This window comes from Pseudoliparis swirei, chromosome 20 (assembly GCF_029220125.1).
Source record: "Pseudoliparis swirei isolate HS2019 ecotype Mariana Trench chromosome 20, NWPU_hadal_v1, whole genome shotgun sequence".
Lineage (NCBI taxonomy): Eukaryota > Metazoa > Chordata > Actinopteri > Perciformes > Liparidae > Pseudoliparis > Pseudoliparis swirei.
Window position 1 is genome coordinate 1402011 of NC_079407.1, and position 17129 is coordinate 1419139.

The 17129-nt window shown below is 47.5% G+C and overlaps 3 protein-coding genes and 2 long non-coding RNA genes across 18 annotated transcripts in view; 3 read left to right on the forward strand and 2 right to left on the reverse strand.

Moving 5' to 3' along the window:
• The first annotated feature begins 249 nt into the window (after positions 1–249).
• Positions 250–6104, forward strand: LOC130210905 (Na(+)/H(+) exchange regulatory cofactor NHE-RF3-like). 6 transcript variants are annotated; one of them, XM_056441424.1, is made up of 11 exons: positions 250–323; positions 1201–1228; positions 1363–1424; positions 1505–1710; positions 1934–2005; positions 2090–2222; positions 2297–2433; positions 2515–2722; positions 4358–4577; positions 4643–4771; positions 5892–6104. In XM_056441424.1, exons 1-11 carry the CDS (start codon positions 308–310, stop codon positions 5929–5931), a joined length of 1251 nt encoding a protein of 416 aa, XP_056297399.1. In that variant the 5' UTR covers positions 250–307; the 3' UTR covers positions 5932–6104. The 6 variants fall into 6 exon arrangements, with proteins under 6 accessions (XP_056297399.1, XP_056297398.1, XP_056297401.1 ...); XM_056441423.1 differs by having other exon boundaries at positions 5896–6104; XM_056441426.1 differs by having other exon boundaries at positions 4381–4577; positions 5896–5976.
• Positions 6105–6674: 570 nt separating this feature from the next.
• On the forward strand, positions 6675–10823 carry efhd1 (EF-hand domain family, member D1). Of its 2 annotated transcripts, XR_008834789.1 has the most exons (5): positions 6675–7197; positions 8714–8861; positions 9017–9151; positions 9491–9681; positions 9759–10823. XR_008834789.1 is itself a non-coding variant. In XM_056440512.1 (4 exons), exons 1-4 carry the CDS (start codon positions 6902–6904, stop codon positions 9623–9625), a joined length of 714 nt encoding a protein of 237 aa, XP_056296487.1. In that variant the 5' UTR covers positions 6675–6901; the 3' UTR covers positions 9626–10823. The 2 variants fall into 2 exon arrangements, 1 of the variants encoding a protein (XP_056296487.1); XM_056440512.1 differs by having other exon boundaries at positions 9491–10823.
• Positions 10824–10978: 155 nt separating this feature from the next.
• The window catches only part of usp2a (ubiquitin specific peptidase 2a), a 28575-nt gene continuing 22424 nt past the window's right edge, over positions 10979–17129 (reverse strand). For all 8 annotated transcript variants that reach the window (XM_056440507.1, XM_056440505.1, XM_056440508.1 and 5 more), the window contains 4 exons: positions 12958–13036; positions 12684–12788; positions 12175–12295; positions 10979–12046 (listed from right to left, as the gene is read on the reverse strand). In XM_056440507.1, coding sequence (XP_056296482.1) covers positions 11962–12046; positions 12175–12295; positions 12684–12788; positions 12958–13036 — 390 coding nt within the window. In that variant the 3' untranslated portion in view covers positions 10979–11961. The remainder of the gene's footprint in view (positions 12047–12174; positions 12296–12683; positions 12789–12957; positions 13037–17129) is intronic.
• Positions 13043–14273, forward strand: LOC130210350 (uncharacterized). Its single transcript, XR_008834792.1, has 2 exons — positions 13043–13507; positions 14011–14273. It is a non-coding gene; the product is annotated as an uncharacterized LOC130210350 (long non-coding RNA).
• LOC130210348 (uncharacterized) lies at positions 13934–15388 on the reverse strand. Its single transcript, XR_008834790.1, has 2 exons — positions 15162–15388; positions 13934–14592 (listed from the first exon to the last, which is right to left on the reverse strand). It is a non-coding gene; the product is annotated as an uncharacterized LOC130210348 (long non-coding RNA).

The window sequence follows — 17129 nt, forward strand, 5'->3', positions numbered from 1 at the left end:
ACCCCGTGTTCAACAGGTGTGTTGGTGGGTCCGTGTGATGCGTGTAGAGGTCTCTGAGCTCACCTTCCAGAACAACGTGGACCCAGGTGCATCATGGGACAGTTCCTGGTTCACAGAGGGCAGGGCAGACATTTAAAACGTGCCTCTGGCGTTTGTCTTTATCTTCTCGTTAACGTGGAGGTGAATGTTTAACCGGAGGGACGGCTCACTCCTCACCTGCTGAGGGCGTCTTTATTGTCTGTGTGTGCTGTGGACCTTGAGACACACACACATACACACACAAACACACTCTCACTCTCAGGACTCCATGAGGACCTCCACAGGTACGCGCTCTCTCTCTATTCACGTTAAATATGTTATGGTTATTGTCATAACTCGTCACCTGCGTGTGCACCAGGTGGTTTTAGGATCCTGGTCCTAGTTAATCTCACCAGGTGGTTATAGGTCCTAGTTAACCTCACCAGGTGGTTTAGGTCCTAGTTAACCTCACCAGGTGGTTTAGGTCCTAGTTAACCTCACCAGGTGGTTATAGGTCCTAGTTAACCTCACCAGGTGGTCTAGGTCCTATAACCTCACCAGGTGGTTATAGGTCCTAGTTAACCTCACCAGGTGGTCTAGGTCCTAGTTAACCTCACCAGGTGGTTATAGGTCCTAGTTAACCTCACCAGGTGGTCTAGGTCCTAGTTAACCTCACCAGGTGGTCTAGGTCCTAGTTAACCTCACCAGGTGGTTATAGGTCCTAGTTAACCTCACCAGGTGGTCTAGGTCCTAGTTAACCTCACCAGGTGGTTATAGGTCCTAGTTAACCTCACCAGGTGGTTTATGTCCTAGTTAACCTCACCAGGTGGTCTAGGTCCTAGTTAACCTCACCAGGTGGTTATAGGTCCTAGTTAACCTCACCAGGTGGTTTAGGTCCTAGTTAACCTCACCAGGTGGTCTAGGTCCTAGTTAACCTCACCAGGTGGTTATAGGTCCTAGTTAACCTCACCAGGTGGTTATAGGTCCTAGTTAACCTCACCAGGTGGTCTAGGTCCTAGTTAACCTCACCAGGTGGTTATAGGTCCTAGTTAACCTCACCAGGTGGTTATAGGTCCTAGTTAACCTCACCAGGTGGTCTAGGTCCTGGTGGAGGACCAGAATGACCTCAGAGGTCATGAGACCTTAGAAGAGCTCCTGCTGAACCTCTCTGTTTCCCAACAGGCTTCCAGGATGAGATGGACCCCCCACGGTGAGACCTCCTAGTCCTAGTGCTGGTTCACTGATGAAGGACCCGCGTTTGATCGATTTAAACGGCTGACATTTCTTTATTTAATGATCTTGACTCTCAACGTTGTTTTTGAAACTGAATGAACCTCTCTCCAGTTTCACCTTCAATCCAAAGGAGGGGATCGATAACCCGGCTCTGGTGGTGGGAGACGACCCCGGTGAGGTGTGATGCAGAACACCTGACCTCTGTGACCTCTGTGACCCCCCTGACCTTGTGTGTGTGTGTGTGTGTGTGCAGAGCCCCCAGGCCTCCTCGGGCCCCGCCTGTGCCACCTGAAGCGGCTGGAGGGCCAGAGCTTTGGCTTCGTGCTGCGGTCAGACCGGGCCGGCCTGGAGGTCCGGGGCGTGGAGCCCTGGAGCCCGGCGCAGCGCGGAGGCCTCCGGGACCAGGACCTGGTCCTGGAGGCCAACGAGGAGTTTGTGCACAACGGGGACCTCTGCAGGGTCAGGAATACAAAATAATAACTGTTTGTTGGTATATTAAAACTAGTCTAAAGACACACATCTTACCTGAAGGCCACTTAAAAAAGGGGGAGGAGCCGAGGTGACATCTACCAAGAGAGGCCACCCAATCTGAAACATGAGGTTTAATATATAAAACTTGTAGAACCGAGTTGCCCCAACGTGTTTACACGCGTGTGCATGAGCAGGCTCCTGTGCTCCCCAGGTGGTGAGGAAGATCCAGTCCTGTGGGCTCCAGCTGCTGCTGCTGGTGCTGAGGCGGGACGAGTATGAAGAGGTATGCCGCCGGGCCGGCAGCGGATGGATTATACATGGAAATATATGTTGTGTTTTATGTTGAGATTCTGCTCGTGTTCTCCAGGCCGTGGCGATGGGTTTGGACCTGCAGGTCCTGGCCAGGTCCTCCAAAGGGCCCGGCTGGTCCAGACCCAGACTGGTCCACGTGGGCCGACACCCGGAGCTCGGCCTGGGGATGACCGTCGCCTCGCTGGAAGGTCACCTGACCCCCTCTTCACGGACCACGTCCTGCAGTGATGATGGTATTAATGGTGGTGGCTCGTGTCCTCAGGTTCGAGGGGCCGGTTCACCGTGGACCCGGTGGCCGGCGGTCCGGCAGAGGAAGCCGGCGTCCTGGCGGGAGACCGGCTGATCTGGATCAACGGGGTGCCGGCGTCCACGCTGACGCAGTCCACCCTCAACAGAACCGTACGGGGCGCTCAAGTAAACCTCGAGTGTTGTCGGGCGTGAACGTTTTGGTTGTGACTCCCGTGTGGGCGGCGCCCTCAGGTGAAGCTGGCCGGGGCCTCGGTGACGGTGCTGGTCATCGACCGCGAGGGCGAGTCCTGCAGTGCCAGGCGGGGGACGCCGGTCCTGCCCGTGGTGGCCGAGTGCCGCGGCCTGCCGCACGCCGCCAGGACCATGCGGCTGGTCAAAGGTCACGACGGGTACGGCTTCCTGCTGAGGCAAGAGAGGATGGCCGGCTCCAAGAAGATAGGTGAGCCACCAGTAAGGCCCCAAGGCCACGTGACCTTATTGGGGTCCACATAACGTCTAGTAAAGCTTGGTGAGAAGTCACCTTTCTCCTCACGATTCATCTTTAAGGCTTTTAGATCATCCTTAAACAAGATTGAAGTTGATCGGAGTAGTTTTGAGGGAGGGGCTTGTAACTGTATAACAAACGGGCGAAATACGTCAAAAATGGCAAATTTTGCAGAATTATTGTAGCGCCCCCTATTGTTCAAATTGAATGGAATTTGTTGTTCTTGTTCTGAGATGCAATCTGCACATGTACTGCAAGGATTGAGGGATAAGTCTCATATGTGTATTATTATAAATGTGTTGAAGTTATGTGCATTGAAAAACAAGACACGCCCCTAAGAGGTTCATTGGTCCATATCATCTGAACACAATGAGATATCAAAATAAATGTACATACTAGATGGTATAGCTTCACTCATGATACACATAAAGTTTGGTATGAATCGGACCCAGCGTGTAGGACAGGGGTGGCCAACCAGTCAGAGACTAAGAGCCACATTTTTTACTGTGTCACCGCAAAGAGCCACATCATACACATATGTATGCGCGCGCACACACACACCTCTGATCAGCCAGATTTGTTGTAAATGTCACACACCAACATGATAATGACAGAAATGGACTCCTACAGTACTAAGACAACAGGTCTGTCATGTTCAACAATGAACATTGTGTACACTGTCTCACACACACACACACACACACAAACAAACATTATCTCAGTTCAACCAAGTCCACAAACAAAAATAGAATAATTTACAATAGCGTTTTTCTTTTACTATGCATGTTGCTTAGTGGGACTTATGGGATTCCTTGCCTTGAACAATCCTCTTCAAATCTGGCTTAATTCCGTTGTTGCCACTCGAAGCAATTCCTTCACATGGTGTCAATCAGAACAGGTGTCCGAAAATCGAACGGTGCACTTGCGCCATGAATGCCGCATTATGGGGGGCTGGAGTAATCAAACGCCCACCAATAAACCACTTTAGCCATAGAGAGTGTTCGACATTCGGATGCGGTTCTCCCGCAACGCTGCTCTTACACCGTGTCCGCTGAATTGAGGGCGGCTGGAGAAAGCGTCACCGTAAACTACTTTAGCCATAGTGCGGGACATCCAGCTGCCCATAATGCGGCGTTCATGGCGTAAGTGCAGTGTTTGATTTTCGGACACTTTCATTCGCGTAACCCACCGTAGAACGGCCCGCTCGACATTCGGATGTGGTCTTTCCGCGTTTGGCCCACGAGTTTGAGACCCGTGCCCTACTGGGAAACTTTGCGTTTTTTTCATCTCACGCATGCGCGTTTGACGAAAAATACCATATTGAACTCAAGCGGCTTAACACGCACATACAAAAAAACACAAACTTAGATATGAACGTAAGAGCCGCATGACACCAGGCAAAGAGCCGCATGCTGCTCGCGAGCCGCGGGTTGGCCACCCCTGGTGTAGGAGAACTGGCCAATTATGTGTTTTTCAGAAAATTCAAAATGGCGGAAAATCTAAGTAGGCGGAGCTTAGGGTCTGAGAGGCTTTTCTGGAGAGCAGGTCCAAGTGGACATGTGTGAGACATGTCAACGTTCAACTCTAAAGGAAACCCTCCTCTGCGTGTGCAGTGCACGTGCTCAGGGAGGTGGATGCAGGGAGTCCGGCGGAGGCCACGGGGATGCAGGACGGAGACCTGCTGCTGGCCGTCAACGGGGCTCCGGTGGAGGACCTGGACCACGACGCCATCGTCATGGAGATCCGGCGCAGCGGAGACCGTGTCGTCCTCACCGCCATGTCCACGCCCGGGAGAGACTTCTACAGACAGGTAACTGACTCACCTTCACACGAGGGGTCAGGAGAGACTTCATCTGCTTCCTGTTTCTTCTGCAGTTGGATATTTCTCCCCTGTTGTTTCACGAGTACCCGGATGAGAGGAACCAGAACCAGAAACAGAACCAGGGGGAACCCTCTGAGACGTGCAGGTCCCGGATCAGTCGTGAACTTTAACCTCTTTTTAAGGTTTAATATTCATTACGTCCTCTAAACTGAACCCAGAGCAGTTTCTGGTGGTATACAAAATATATGTATACATATACACATGTATATATATATATATGTGTATATAATATATACACATATATATATAATATTTATATATACACATATATATATATATACATATATAAATATTTGTATATATATACACATATATTTTTTTTAATTATATATATATACACATATGTATGTATGTATGTATATATATAATTAAAAAATATATATGTGTATATTTATATATATATGCATATATATATATGTGTATATATAAATATTATATATATATATATGTGTATATATATGAATATATATATGTGTATATAAAAATATTAAATATATATATATATATATACATATATATATATACTCTATATATATATTTATATATATATATATTTAATATTTTTATATACACATATATATAATATTTATATATATATATATATACATATATATAGATATTTATATAAATATTTGTATATATACACTACCGTTCAAAAGTTTGGGATCACTTAGAAATGACTTTATTTTTCAAAGAAAAGCACTGTTTTTTCAAAAAAGATAACATTAAATTAATCAGAAATACACTCTCTACATTGTTAATGTGGTAAATGACTATTCTAGGTGGAAGTGTCTGGTTTCTAATGAAATATCTCCATAGGTGTATAGAGGCCCATTTCCATCAACTATCACTCCAGTGTTCTAATGGTACATTGTGTTATCGCCTTAGAAGACTAATGTCTGATTCGAAAACCCGTGCAATTATGTTAGCACAGCTGAAAACAGTTATGCTGGTGATATAAGCTATACAACTGGCCTTCCTTTGAGCTTGAAGTTTGTAGAACAAAATTTATATTTCAAATATTAATCATTATTTTTAACCTTGTCAATGTCTTGACCATATTGTATATTCATTTGATAAATAAAAGTGTGATTTTTCATGGAAGACACGAAATTGTCTGGGTGATCCCAAACTTTTGAACGGTAGTGTATATACACATATATTTTTTTAAATTATATATATATACACATATGTATGTATGTATGTATATATATATATATATATATTTATTGTTTTTTCCAGCCAGAGAGGAAGAGGAGAAGGAAGAGAAGGAAGAGGATGACTTAAATCTACCGGTGCTCCTCCAGACGAGACCATGTGACCTTTTATTTTTTTAACTCTCCTTCTGCATGTTTGATTATTTTAGTACATGTATTATACAGTGTTAACATTGTTTGTGCCAAGCTTTCTGTAGATTCAGTTAAATTATTAATTATCATTAAATATTAAACTCAATCATCAGTGTTTTGTTCGTTGTGGAGCTTTTTATCGAACTTCACACAGAAACTATTCTCGTCTCAAGAATATTTAATTGATCATTTAAAAGTCAAAATAAATCCTTGAGGTAGAAAGTTCTGAGCAATACGGTTTATTTCAGGGTTTATTGTCAATATGCTTTCACGAAGAAAGGACATTTAACTTGAGATTTAATCAAAATATGAAAATGTACAATAGATTATGATTAAAGTGTGTTTTACCCAACACATATTAGTTAATTTATACATATTTTCTTTACTTTGAATAATGTTATACGCATTTCTTTTCCTTCATATTACCCCAAACTTTCATAAAATAGCCATTGAATTTCTATATTTCGACAACATATTTTAATTTCATGAACAGGAGCATTTTATTAACGCCTAAACGTCATGACCAGGTCTCCCTCGAAAAAGAGATTTTTAATCTCACCTGGTTAAAAAAAACATATTTTGAAAAGACTGCATTCATGTAATGAACATAAATAGCTTTTATTTTATTTATTTATTGAACAATTTGGACATATTACAAAAATAAATAGCTAAATACATACATTCACACCGACATGCAAGAGGAATAAACGCAGAAGATTTAAAAAATCAATAATAAACAGGTTAAAAAGAAGAACCGTTATTCTCTGTCTTATTCTGAAAGAGTGCAGCCGGAAGCTGCGCACACTTTCTTCTTGGTGATTAACGGTCAGTGTGTAACGGTTGCTGCGTGAGAAGGCTGTCAGGCTCCATTCCCGCAACTCCTACAGCCCGCTACGCGAAGCCATGGCGTCAGACGAGCTGGCGAAGAAGCTCCAGTCGCGGATGGCCGCTACGCAGGAGGTCGAGCCGAGGCCGGAGCCGGTACCGAGCCCGGTCCGACCCAAGCCGCAGCAGGAGGCCGAGGGAGCCTGTGGCGGAGAGCCGTCGTCCTCCTCCGAGCTGTCCGCCGTGTTGACCCGCCGACAGGACATCAACGACGGGACCGCCGCCCCGTGCCGGAACCGCGTGTTCAACCCGTACACGGAGTTCAAAGAGTTCACGCGCAAGCAGATCAAGGACATGGAGGCGATGTTCAAACGGTAAGAAACGGCGAGGTCGCGCGCGGGAGGGAGGTTGATGTGGCCGAGTGAGCGCGCGCGGGAGGGCTCGAGAGGATAAAGATGCTGCTGCTGACGTGAAGCCCCGCGGGGGAAGCGCGCGCTGTCAGTCTGACTCACACGAGGCCCTCGTGACCCGCTGCGTGTTGATGTGATCAGAGCGGGAAGCGCGAGGCACGACGATGCGTTCATGTTCATTTTATTACGCTGGTAATTCAAAATTAAATAAACACGGTGCTCTAACATATAGTGTGACAAATAACATGCGAATACTATACATGTATAGTATTCACAGATAGGTTCCTCTGGGTTCTGACACGACGAGAGTTCATGAGGTTTCTTGAAGGTTCTGACACGACGAGGGTTCTTGAGGGTTCTGACATGACGAGGGTTCTTGAGGGTTCTGACATGACGAGGGTTCCTTTGGGTTCTGACATGACGAGGGTTCCTTTGGGTTCTGACATGACGAGGGTTCTTGAAGGTTCTGACACAACGAGGGTTCCTCTGGGTTCTGACATGACGAGGGTTCCTCTGGGTTCTGACATGATGGGGGTTCTTGAGGGTTCTGACAGGAGGAGGGTTCTTGAGGGTTCTTCTGACAGGACGAGGGTTCTTGAGGGTTCTGACATGACGGGGGTTCTGACAGGACGAGGGTTCTTGAGGGTTCTGACATGACGAGGGTTCTGACAGGAGGAGGGTTCTTGAGGGTTCTTCTGACAGGACGAGGGTTCTTGAGGGTTCTGACATGACGGGGGTTCTGACAGGACGAGGGTTCTTGAGGGTTTTGACATGACGAGGGTTCTGACATGATGGGGGTTCTTGAGGGTTCTGACAGGACGGGGGTTCCTGGGTTCTCCCTCGTGGTCAGGTGATTGTTCTCCCACACAGGAGCAGGCTGTGGGACCCTCTTTGTGGTGTTGGAACGCAGCCCAGACAGGAAGTCCTTCCTCTGGCTGTAACCAGCCTGGTCAACCATTGGCTACAATGGTTACCATGGGAACATCACCAACAGGGCCCCTCGAGGCCCCTGAATGTTACCTCTGTGCACCGGAGTGTCAACTGTTGTTGTTGTTGACCATTTCTAGTTTTTAACATTGTAAACATGAGTTCATGTCTCAGTCTCTAGTTTCTAGTCTTCTATACAGCATGATGTCATCATTTAGGACGTTATGGTCCAACAGGTCACTTCCTGTTCTCTGGTTGCAAAACAACAAGATGTCAGTAAAGTTGAGGCTTAATGAAGGTCCACAAAGCATCGAGGGACACGTCAGCCTGACCTCTGGAGGGACAACGGTCTGTTCCCTGAACGCCTCGCTGGACCAGTGGCTGATAACAGAGAGGAAGCTCTCTGGAATGCAGCTTTAACTCATGGAGCAGAGACTTCTATACAACCAGAGTCGTCGCCCCCTGGTGGTCAGGAGAGAGAATGCAGCTCTAACTCATGGAGCTCTGGCTTTTCAGAACCAGGCTCCTCCTCAAACGTGTTTCTGTGCCTCAGGTACGACACCGGAAGAGACGGCTTCATCGACCTGATGGAGCTGAAGCTGATGATGGAGAAGCTGGGAGCTCCTCAGACGCACCTGGGCCTGAAGAACATGATCAAGGAGGTGGACGAGGACCTGGACAACAAGCTGAGCTACAGAGAGGTGAGTGTCCACCACAGGGGGTCTACCAGGAGGAGGTGGAGGAGCTCCTCCTGGAGGCCACTGCTCCTCCTGGAGGCCACAGCTCCTCCTGGAGGCCACAGCTCCTCCTGCTCCTCCTGGAGGCCACAGCTCCTCTAACTCAAACCTTCCTGCAGTTCCTGCTGATCTTCAGGAGAGCGGCGGCCGGAGAGCTGCAGGAGGAGAGCGGCCTGATGGCGCTGGCCCGGCTGTCTGAGATCAACGTGTCCGCCGAGGGGGTGATGGGGGCCAAGGACTTCTTTGAGGCCAAGGTACCCGACTGGACCCGACTGAACTCTAGTGGACCCGAGTGTACTCTAGTTGTATTGAACCAGCTGAACATGAGTCCTGAAGGTAGATGATAACGTTGTCATGGTGCGTTCAGGTGTAACCTCGTAAAATGTAGTGTTCGTGATAAACTAGATGTTTTCACATTAATATAAAATAGATATTAGATTAATTCTGAGCTTCCTAAACTCTGAGTTCATGTTTATACTATATAAATATAATTAATAGTTTTTATGAAGAACAAAACAAAGTAAAACTACAACATTTATCATTTCTGACCGTCCAAATAAAGCTGTGTAATAAGCCCCGCCCCCTGTCTCCAGATGCAGGCTCTGTCTCTGGGCAGCAAGTTCGAGGCGGAGATCCAAGAAGAGAAAGACGAGCGCAAGCGACAGGAAGTGGATAAGAAGCAGCGGCAGGCGGCCTTCAAGCAGCTGCAGTCGGCCTTCTGCTCCTGACGGCCGCCGGCATCGACCCCCGGCATCGACCCCCGGCATCGACCCCCGGCATCGACCCCGGCATCGACCCCCCGGCATCGACCCCCCGGCATCGACCCCCCGGCATCGACCCCGGCATCGACCCCGGCATCGACCCCCCGGCATCGACCCCGGCATCGACCCCGGCATCGACCCCCCGGCATCGACCCCCCGGCTCCTCACTCCACCCAGCTAACATGCATCAAGGAAAGAAGCACTAAGGTACTTGAAGAGCAGAGCGCCGCCTCAGGCCACGCCCCCTGCGTTGGATTCTTTTATTTATTTCCTTTGTGTCGAACTGGAAGTTTCATGTCGAGGTATTTCTACTTTAGTTCTTGTGGAGCATTTTATTGTTTAACTTCCTGTCGCCTCGCGTGAGGTTTCCTGCTGTGGGCCTGAGCTAAACACTGTGACATCACCACTTGTATTTGCTTGTCGCTTCTCAAAGCTCGTGTGGTGAGTTTTAATATTTGCACTTTCATGGAGTCCAGGAAGAGGAGACCCTCATTACCCACAATGCAATGCGTGATATAATCTTTGATGATGATTCCCTCCCGTAAAGGTCAATGATGTCTCATCCTGTAACACATGTATGTATAGCCACACAGTGATGTCATCGGGCTCGCCCTCACGAGCATGATGTCATCCTGTGAAGACGAGCTGGATGACGTCACTGTGATGTCATCGGTCTGAGAACGGATCATCTTCCCCTCAGAACGCGGACATGAATCTCATGTTGGTGTGTTCAGCAGCTGGTCCAACAACAACAACAACAAACACCTGAACACACACGTGCAGATTAAAATGTTTCAGGGGGAGGAGGGGCTGTATAAACACCAGAACCAGGGACACACACACAAGGGAAAGTGTGTTTTCCTTTCCATTGTTGTTGTTGGGATAGAAGTGGACCTGGTTCTGTTGGAGCCTGACCCCCCAGTGTGAAGCCATTCCGCTTGTTTACTCCCTTGTTTACTTTGGAGCATGTTACTACTGTCGCTCATCTCTCTGGTGCTTGTTGTGAAATGTATTTTTTCATGAATAAATCGGTATATATATATTAATTGTTTTAGGGACTTATGTTGCCAAATCTAATAATGATCTAAAGATCAGTGAGATATATTTTCTGGGGCTCTTGTAAAGATGTTGTGTTGTTGACTTGAATAAAGATCAATAAACTTTATGAGGACGGAGTCGCTCATCACTGAGGAAAGAGTCATAAAGAGGAGTTTAGGCTTCATGGTTTATTAAGTAAAATAAATATATATTTAAAAAGCACAGTACTTAAACAAATGATAAGTCAAAGTATACGTCTGAAAAATAAATATATAAAACAAGTCACGCTTCAATCACTTTATTGTCAGGTGTGCAGTTCACCGTTCTACCACAGGAGGGCGACACCTGCAGTCTCTTCCCCTTCTGGAGATGTGGTCCAGGAACACTGTCTATATATTAAATATGTACATATAATATATACACACACATCTGCAGAGACGGTAACAAAACAACTTAACTTTTATTTCATATATATATTCATATATTATCATGTGTTGACTACCAATGTTAGTGTGACATCACTTCCTGTCAGCATGAATAACTTCCTGGTTCGTGTTCAGCACCGTTGGATAAGAACGTTCTCGTATTGCATCAGGATATAAAAATATACACATAAGTTTGAAACATTCTCTCTGGGTTGTTGTTGTTCAATGGCTGCAACGAGGAGGAGAGACCTCGAGGTCAGAGGAGCAGTGACACCGCCTCCTCACCGGAGAGGAGGGAGAAGGAGAAGAAGAGGAGGAGGAAGAAGGGCGAGCAGGCCGGTGGAGTGAAGAGCTCCTCGTAACCCTGACCAGTCATGTGACCTGATGATGAAGATGAAGACCCCAAAACAACATAAATCAGTAAAAATGATAACCAGAGTTGCAACAGAGTTTTTAATGGTTTGAGGCCAACGAGAAGAGGAGGAGGAAGAGGAAGATGAGGTGTGTTTGCAGTGCATAGAGGGACAGATTCACCGGAGGGTCGTCGTCAGATGGGATTATTGCCCTGTGACAGCCTCACACACACACACACACACACACTGAACACACACCTCCGCCCAGAAAGAGAAGGACAGAAGAGTAAAGATGGAGAGAGAACGTGGTTCCTCCATGATGGAGGGACGCAGCCTGCAGGCTGGTGGAGGTGTGTGTGTTCATGTGTGTGTTTGTTCATGAGTATGTGTGTGTGTGTGTGTGTGTCTATAAAACAAGTCCAGGCTCCACCAGCACTGCATTTCTTTTTAATGTCCAGCTGTCCGTCTCAGGGGGCGGGGCTTCCCATCACATGCGTGAGCAGGAAGTGAGCTCGTAGAACAGGACGTAGGCGTCGCTGCCGCGCACTTGGCTGGAGGACATTGGCGTAACTCTGGAGAGGGGAGAGAGAAACGTTGCATTGTGGGAAACGAAGGAAGACGCGGCCCTTTCTCAAATGGAGCCGTGTGTCTCTGACTGACGATGAAGACGATGATGAAGATGAAGGGCGTCCAGACCTACCTGGAGTCGTTGAAGGTGGACCACTCCCCTGAGCTGGGGTGGCGGCAGTAGGCCGTGTAGTGACCCCCCATCGTGGTGCCGGAGTGGTTGGACACGGCGTACAGGCTGTACACCGCGTCGCCTGAAACGGGAGGATTAGTATTATTATTAATTTGTTATATTATGATTAATATTTATATTATTATTTATATTTATATTAGTATTATTTATATTATCATTATTGATAAAATGATTTATATTATTATTATTTATATCATGATTTATATTAGTATTAATATTAATTTGTTATATTATGATTTATATTTATATAAGTATTATTGATAAAATGATTTATATTAGTATTAATATTAATTTGTTATATTATGATTAATATTTATATTATTATTTATATTTATATTAGTATTATTTATATTATTATTATTGATAAAATGATTTATATTATTATTATTTATATCATGATTTATATTAGTATTAATATTCTGAGTCTTCCTCTCAGAAGCAGGGCTCACGGCTGCTGCCGGAGGAGAACTCCCGCAGGTCGAGGTCCTTCAGGGGGAAGTTGACGAAGGTCGACAGCTTGCTGGTCCTCCGCGCCTCAGAGAAGCGTTTCAGGTCTGGAGGCGAGGGGGCGGAGTCAAGTACGTAACGTTCAGGACACGCCGAGCTCTGTGGGACATGTGCACCTTCATCATCATCATCGTCAGTGATGATGTGATAACACAATAACCTACGACATCACGTCTCCTGCAGTAACCGGACGTCACCACCAGGAGGAAAGGATACGCAGAACCAGGATCTTGGGGAACTTCTGCACCGTGAACTTCTTGGTGCACCTCCTCCTGGTCTTACACCTGTAGCAGGTCTGAGGGGGGAGGAGCCAGTGTTAGGACGAGGACCAGGAGGCCACTGGTCACATGGTCTCGTGGTCACATGGTCTCGTGGTCACATGGTCTCGTGGTCACATGGTCACATGGTCTCATGGTCACATGGGCTGTGTCTACTACCGCGCACTTAACGCAATGCAGTACACTGCAATTCAGTGCACTGCATTGCAGTGTACTGCGTCGCTGATGAAGTGCTGTCTCAAATGGAACACTTACGTTAACCACTTGGCGGAAGTGACGGACGCAAATCTGTTCACCGCACCCGCGAAATTAAGCCGGGAGTGACATATGCAAATCTTCTTGCGATCCCGTAACCCTTAAAGTGATAAAATGAAGCACTTCTTGCCCTCTTGTTGTCCCTTGTTTACCCCTTTCTCCACCCCATGTGGAAACTGCGATACCTCCACAATCGCGGCAGGAGCCTCCGCCTTCTGGCTGAAGTCGAGATGGTATATGTAAATGTAATTGTGATTTTGCCTTACCTTCACAGCATAGCTTCATGTAGTAGTTGCAATTAAATTCTCCTCGCTAGGTATGCTAAATTCTCAATTATCTTTGTCAGAAGTAGCCTTCTTCTTTGCAATCCACATACACACCATATGGAAATTAAACATGACAAATCTGTACATGTTTGTCCCTAGATTCCAATTAGTTTTAAGAATTATCCACTGAAATGATAGTCATCATCTGCTTGAATTCACACAGTAATAGGCCTACTTTGACTGACTGTACTTTTATACACATCTCTGTTGTAGTGAAGTTCACCCTGATACAGGAATCAATTAGCAATTGAACACACAGGCATATTAATTATTGTTACAAACATGCATCACTTCTAATATAAATCAGAAAACGCAATAAAAGACTACAAAACCTCAATGACAACATTTTATTGATAAAATGACTTACATATTAATATAATCTTCCCTTCCCCTCCCCACACACTCTACAGCAGCCACCCAGTCCCAGGCGGCGCTGCCGTATCAATGCTGCAATGCCACTGCTGGCGTTGTATTGTGATGGCCAGTGACATGAGGGTGGACTTCAGGCTCACCGAGTCATTCAACGCCCTCATGGCTGTGCTGGGCACTGACTGACCACGGTTGGGGCCCCGAGATCTCCTGTCTAGTTTTTATTTTTTGGCTTGCCAGCGCCACCTCCTATCGGGTGGTGGCCAGGGCCTTCGACAGGCCCCGGGCTCAGTGCATGATGCCAGGGTCCTGAATAACAGCCCCATCTTCTATGAGCAGTCATCCCCTCCACCAGGATACTGTATCCTTGGGGATGGTGGCTCCCCCTGCCTGTCCCAACCCATCTGCCTCATGACCCCCTTCAGGCAGCCTGTCCACCTCCAAGCTACAACTGCTGCCTGTCAAAGGCCAGCTGTGTTGTGGAGAGGTCCTTCGGGATACTGAAGACGCGATGGCGGTCCATCTTCTTCAAGGCCCTGGAGGTGGATGTGAGGTGCCAGAGGTCATTGGAGCCAGATGTCGGGAGGGCAGCAGAGGACCAGCAGCACCTCCAGGAAACGTCTCTGGGGCAGGAAACAGAAAGAGGATAGCCATTCAGTGCTCTGTCCCAGACCACGATTACATTTAAATTAATACATACACGACATTAAAAAAACACACACAACGATGATTGAAAGCTACAATTATTTCTTGAAGGACAAGCTTAGATAGCGATCGTAACGGTATTAATTATTGGGCGGCGTGTTGGTAAACGCTCGCAGTGTCATGTTAACCCGTTATTAAACTGAGCATATCCATTGTTAATCCATTATTAAAATTGCTATTTCGATTGTTTAACAGAACAGCCGTTGTTTAACACTGTCCGATGACTGACATAGCTATCTGTCGTCGGACTTGCCGCTGGAGCAAGCGCCTGGAGCCGACCTGCCCCGGCTCGTCAAGCGGAAAGTGTCCGATAAAAGTGCACCTTCGTCGGACTGGCCGGGTGGTGGATTACCCAGCTAGCTTATCATAACTGCCATGCAGATCCAATGGCATCTAATGCTACCTAGGTATGCTCACTAATCTGAGAATGGCATGTTAGTAGTACATTGTAATACCAGTACAATGTGTAATTACCGCTGATACTTACATTTACAGTCTGTAGCTTCGTGGTCTACCGCTTGTGCTGTCCGCCATTGTTTTAGAAATAAAATGAAAAGCTGGCGAAATGGCTCCTCCTCTTCCGGTACGTAGCCAAGATGGCGGCCGCTTAGGGCGAGTAGTGTCCATCGTTTTACATGTTTTGCCCGTTTGCAGAGCACCATCCGGGTACTTTCAGTGCTCTGAATTCTGCTGGTTCTTTCAGTGGCGCACTTGAGCACTGAAAGTCAGCTCGAAGTGCTCAAGTGCGCGGTAGTAGACACAGCCATGGTCTCATGGTCACATGGTCTCAGGGTCACATGGTCTCAGGGTCACATGGTCTCATGATCACATGGTCTCATGGTCACATGGTCTCAGGGTCACATGGTCTCAGGGTCACATGGTCTCATGATCACATGGTCTCATGGTCACATGGTCTCATGGTCACATGGTCTCAGGGTCACATGGTCTCATGATCACATGGTCTCATGGTCACATGGTCTCATGGTCACATGTCTCAGGGTCACATGGTCTCAGGGTCACATGGTCTCAGGGTCACATGGTCTCATGATCACATGGTCACATGGTCTCATGGTCACATGGTCACATGGTCTCATGGTCACAGGGTCTCATGGTCACATGGTCTCAGGGTCACATGGTCTCAGGGTCACATGATCACATGGTCTCATGGTCACATGGTCTCATGGTCACATGGTCTCAGGGTCTCATGGTCACATGGTCTCAGGGTCACATGGTCTCAGGGTCACATGGTCTCATGATCACATGGTCTCAGGGTCACATGGTCTCAGGGTCACATGGTCTCAGGGTCTCGTGGTCTCATGGTCTCAGGGTCACAGGGTCTCATGGTCACATGGTCTCATGATCACATGGTCTCAGGGTCACATGGTCTCAGGGTCTCATGATCACATGGTCTCAGGGTCACATGATCACATGGTCTCAGGGTCACATGGTCTCATGATCACATGGTCTCAGGGTCACATGGTCTCAGGGTCTCATGATCACATGGTCTCAGGGTCACATGGTCTCATGGCCACATGGTCTCATGGTCACATGGTCTCAGGGTCTCGTGGTCACATGGTTTCGTGGTCACATGATCTCGTGGTCACATGGTCTCGTGGTCTCATGGTCTCAGGGTCACATGGTCTCGTGGTCTCATGGTCACGTGGTCTCATGGTCTCGTGGTCACATGGTCACATGGTCTCGTGGTCACATGGTCTCGTGGTCACATGGTCTCAGGGTCACATGGTCTCGTGGTCACATGGTCTCGTGGTCACATGGTCTCAGGGTCTCGTGGTCACATGGTCTCATGTTCACATGGTCTCGTGGTCACATGGTCTCGTGGTCTCAGGGTCTCGTGGTCACATGGTCTCGTGGTCACATGGTCTCAGGGTCACATGGTCTCAGGGTCTCGTGGTCTCATGGTCTCGTGGTCACATGGTCTCGTGGTCACATGGTCTCATGGTCACATGGTCTCGTGGTCTCAGGGTCTCGTGGTCTCATGGTCACATGGTCTCAGGGTCTCGTGGTCACATAGTCTCAGGGTCTCGTGGTCACATGGTCTCAGGGTCACATGGTCTCGTGGTCTCAGGGTCTCGTGGTCACATGGTCTCAGGGTCTCGTGGTCTCAGGGTCTCGTGGTCACATGGTCTCGTGGTCACATGGTCTCGTGGTCACATGATCTCAGGGTCACATGGTCTCAGGGTCTCGTGGTCACATGATCTCAGGGTCACATGGTCTCGTGGTCACATGGTCGCATGGTCTCGTGGTCACATGGTCTCGTGGTCACATGGTCTCAGGGTCTCATGATCACATGGTCTCATGGTCTCAGGGTCACATGGTCTCATGGTCACATGGTCTCATGATCACATGGTCTCATGGTCACATGGTCTCAGGGTCACATGGTCTCATGGTCACATGGTCACATGGTCTCAGGGTCACATGGTCTCATGATCACATG

Excerpts from the sequence above, each read along its gene's own strand:
- LOC130210905 (XM_056441423.1), top strand. Across the intron at positions 1,229-1,362 it reads GATGAGATGGACCCCCCACG|TTTCACCTTCAATCCAAAGG; the intron begins GTGAGACCTCCT and ends ACCTCTCTCCAG. Across the intron at positions 1,711-1,933 it reads ACAACGGGGACCTCTGCAGG|GTGGTGAGGAAGATCCAGTC; the intron begins GTCAGGAATACA and ends TGTGCTCCCCAG.
- efhd1 (XM_056440512.1), top strand. The coding sequence starts at position 6,902 with ATGGCGTCAGACGAGCTGGCGAAGAAGCTCCAGTCGCGGATGGCCGCT. Across the intron at positions 8,862-9,016 it reads ACAAGCTGAGCTACAGAGAG|TTCCTGCTGATCTTCAGGAG; the intron begins GTGAGTGTCCAC and ends ACCTTCCTGCAG. Across the intron at positions 9,152-9,490 it reads AGGACTTCTTTGAGGCCAAG|ATGCAGGCTCTGTCTCTGGG; the intron begins GTACCCGACTGG and ends CCCTGTCTCCAG.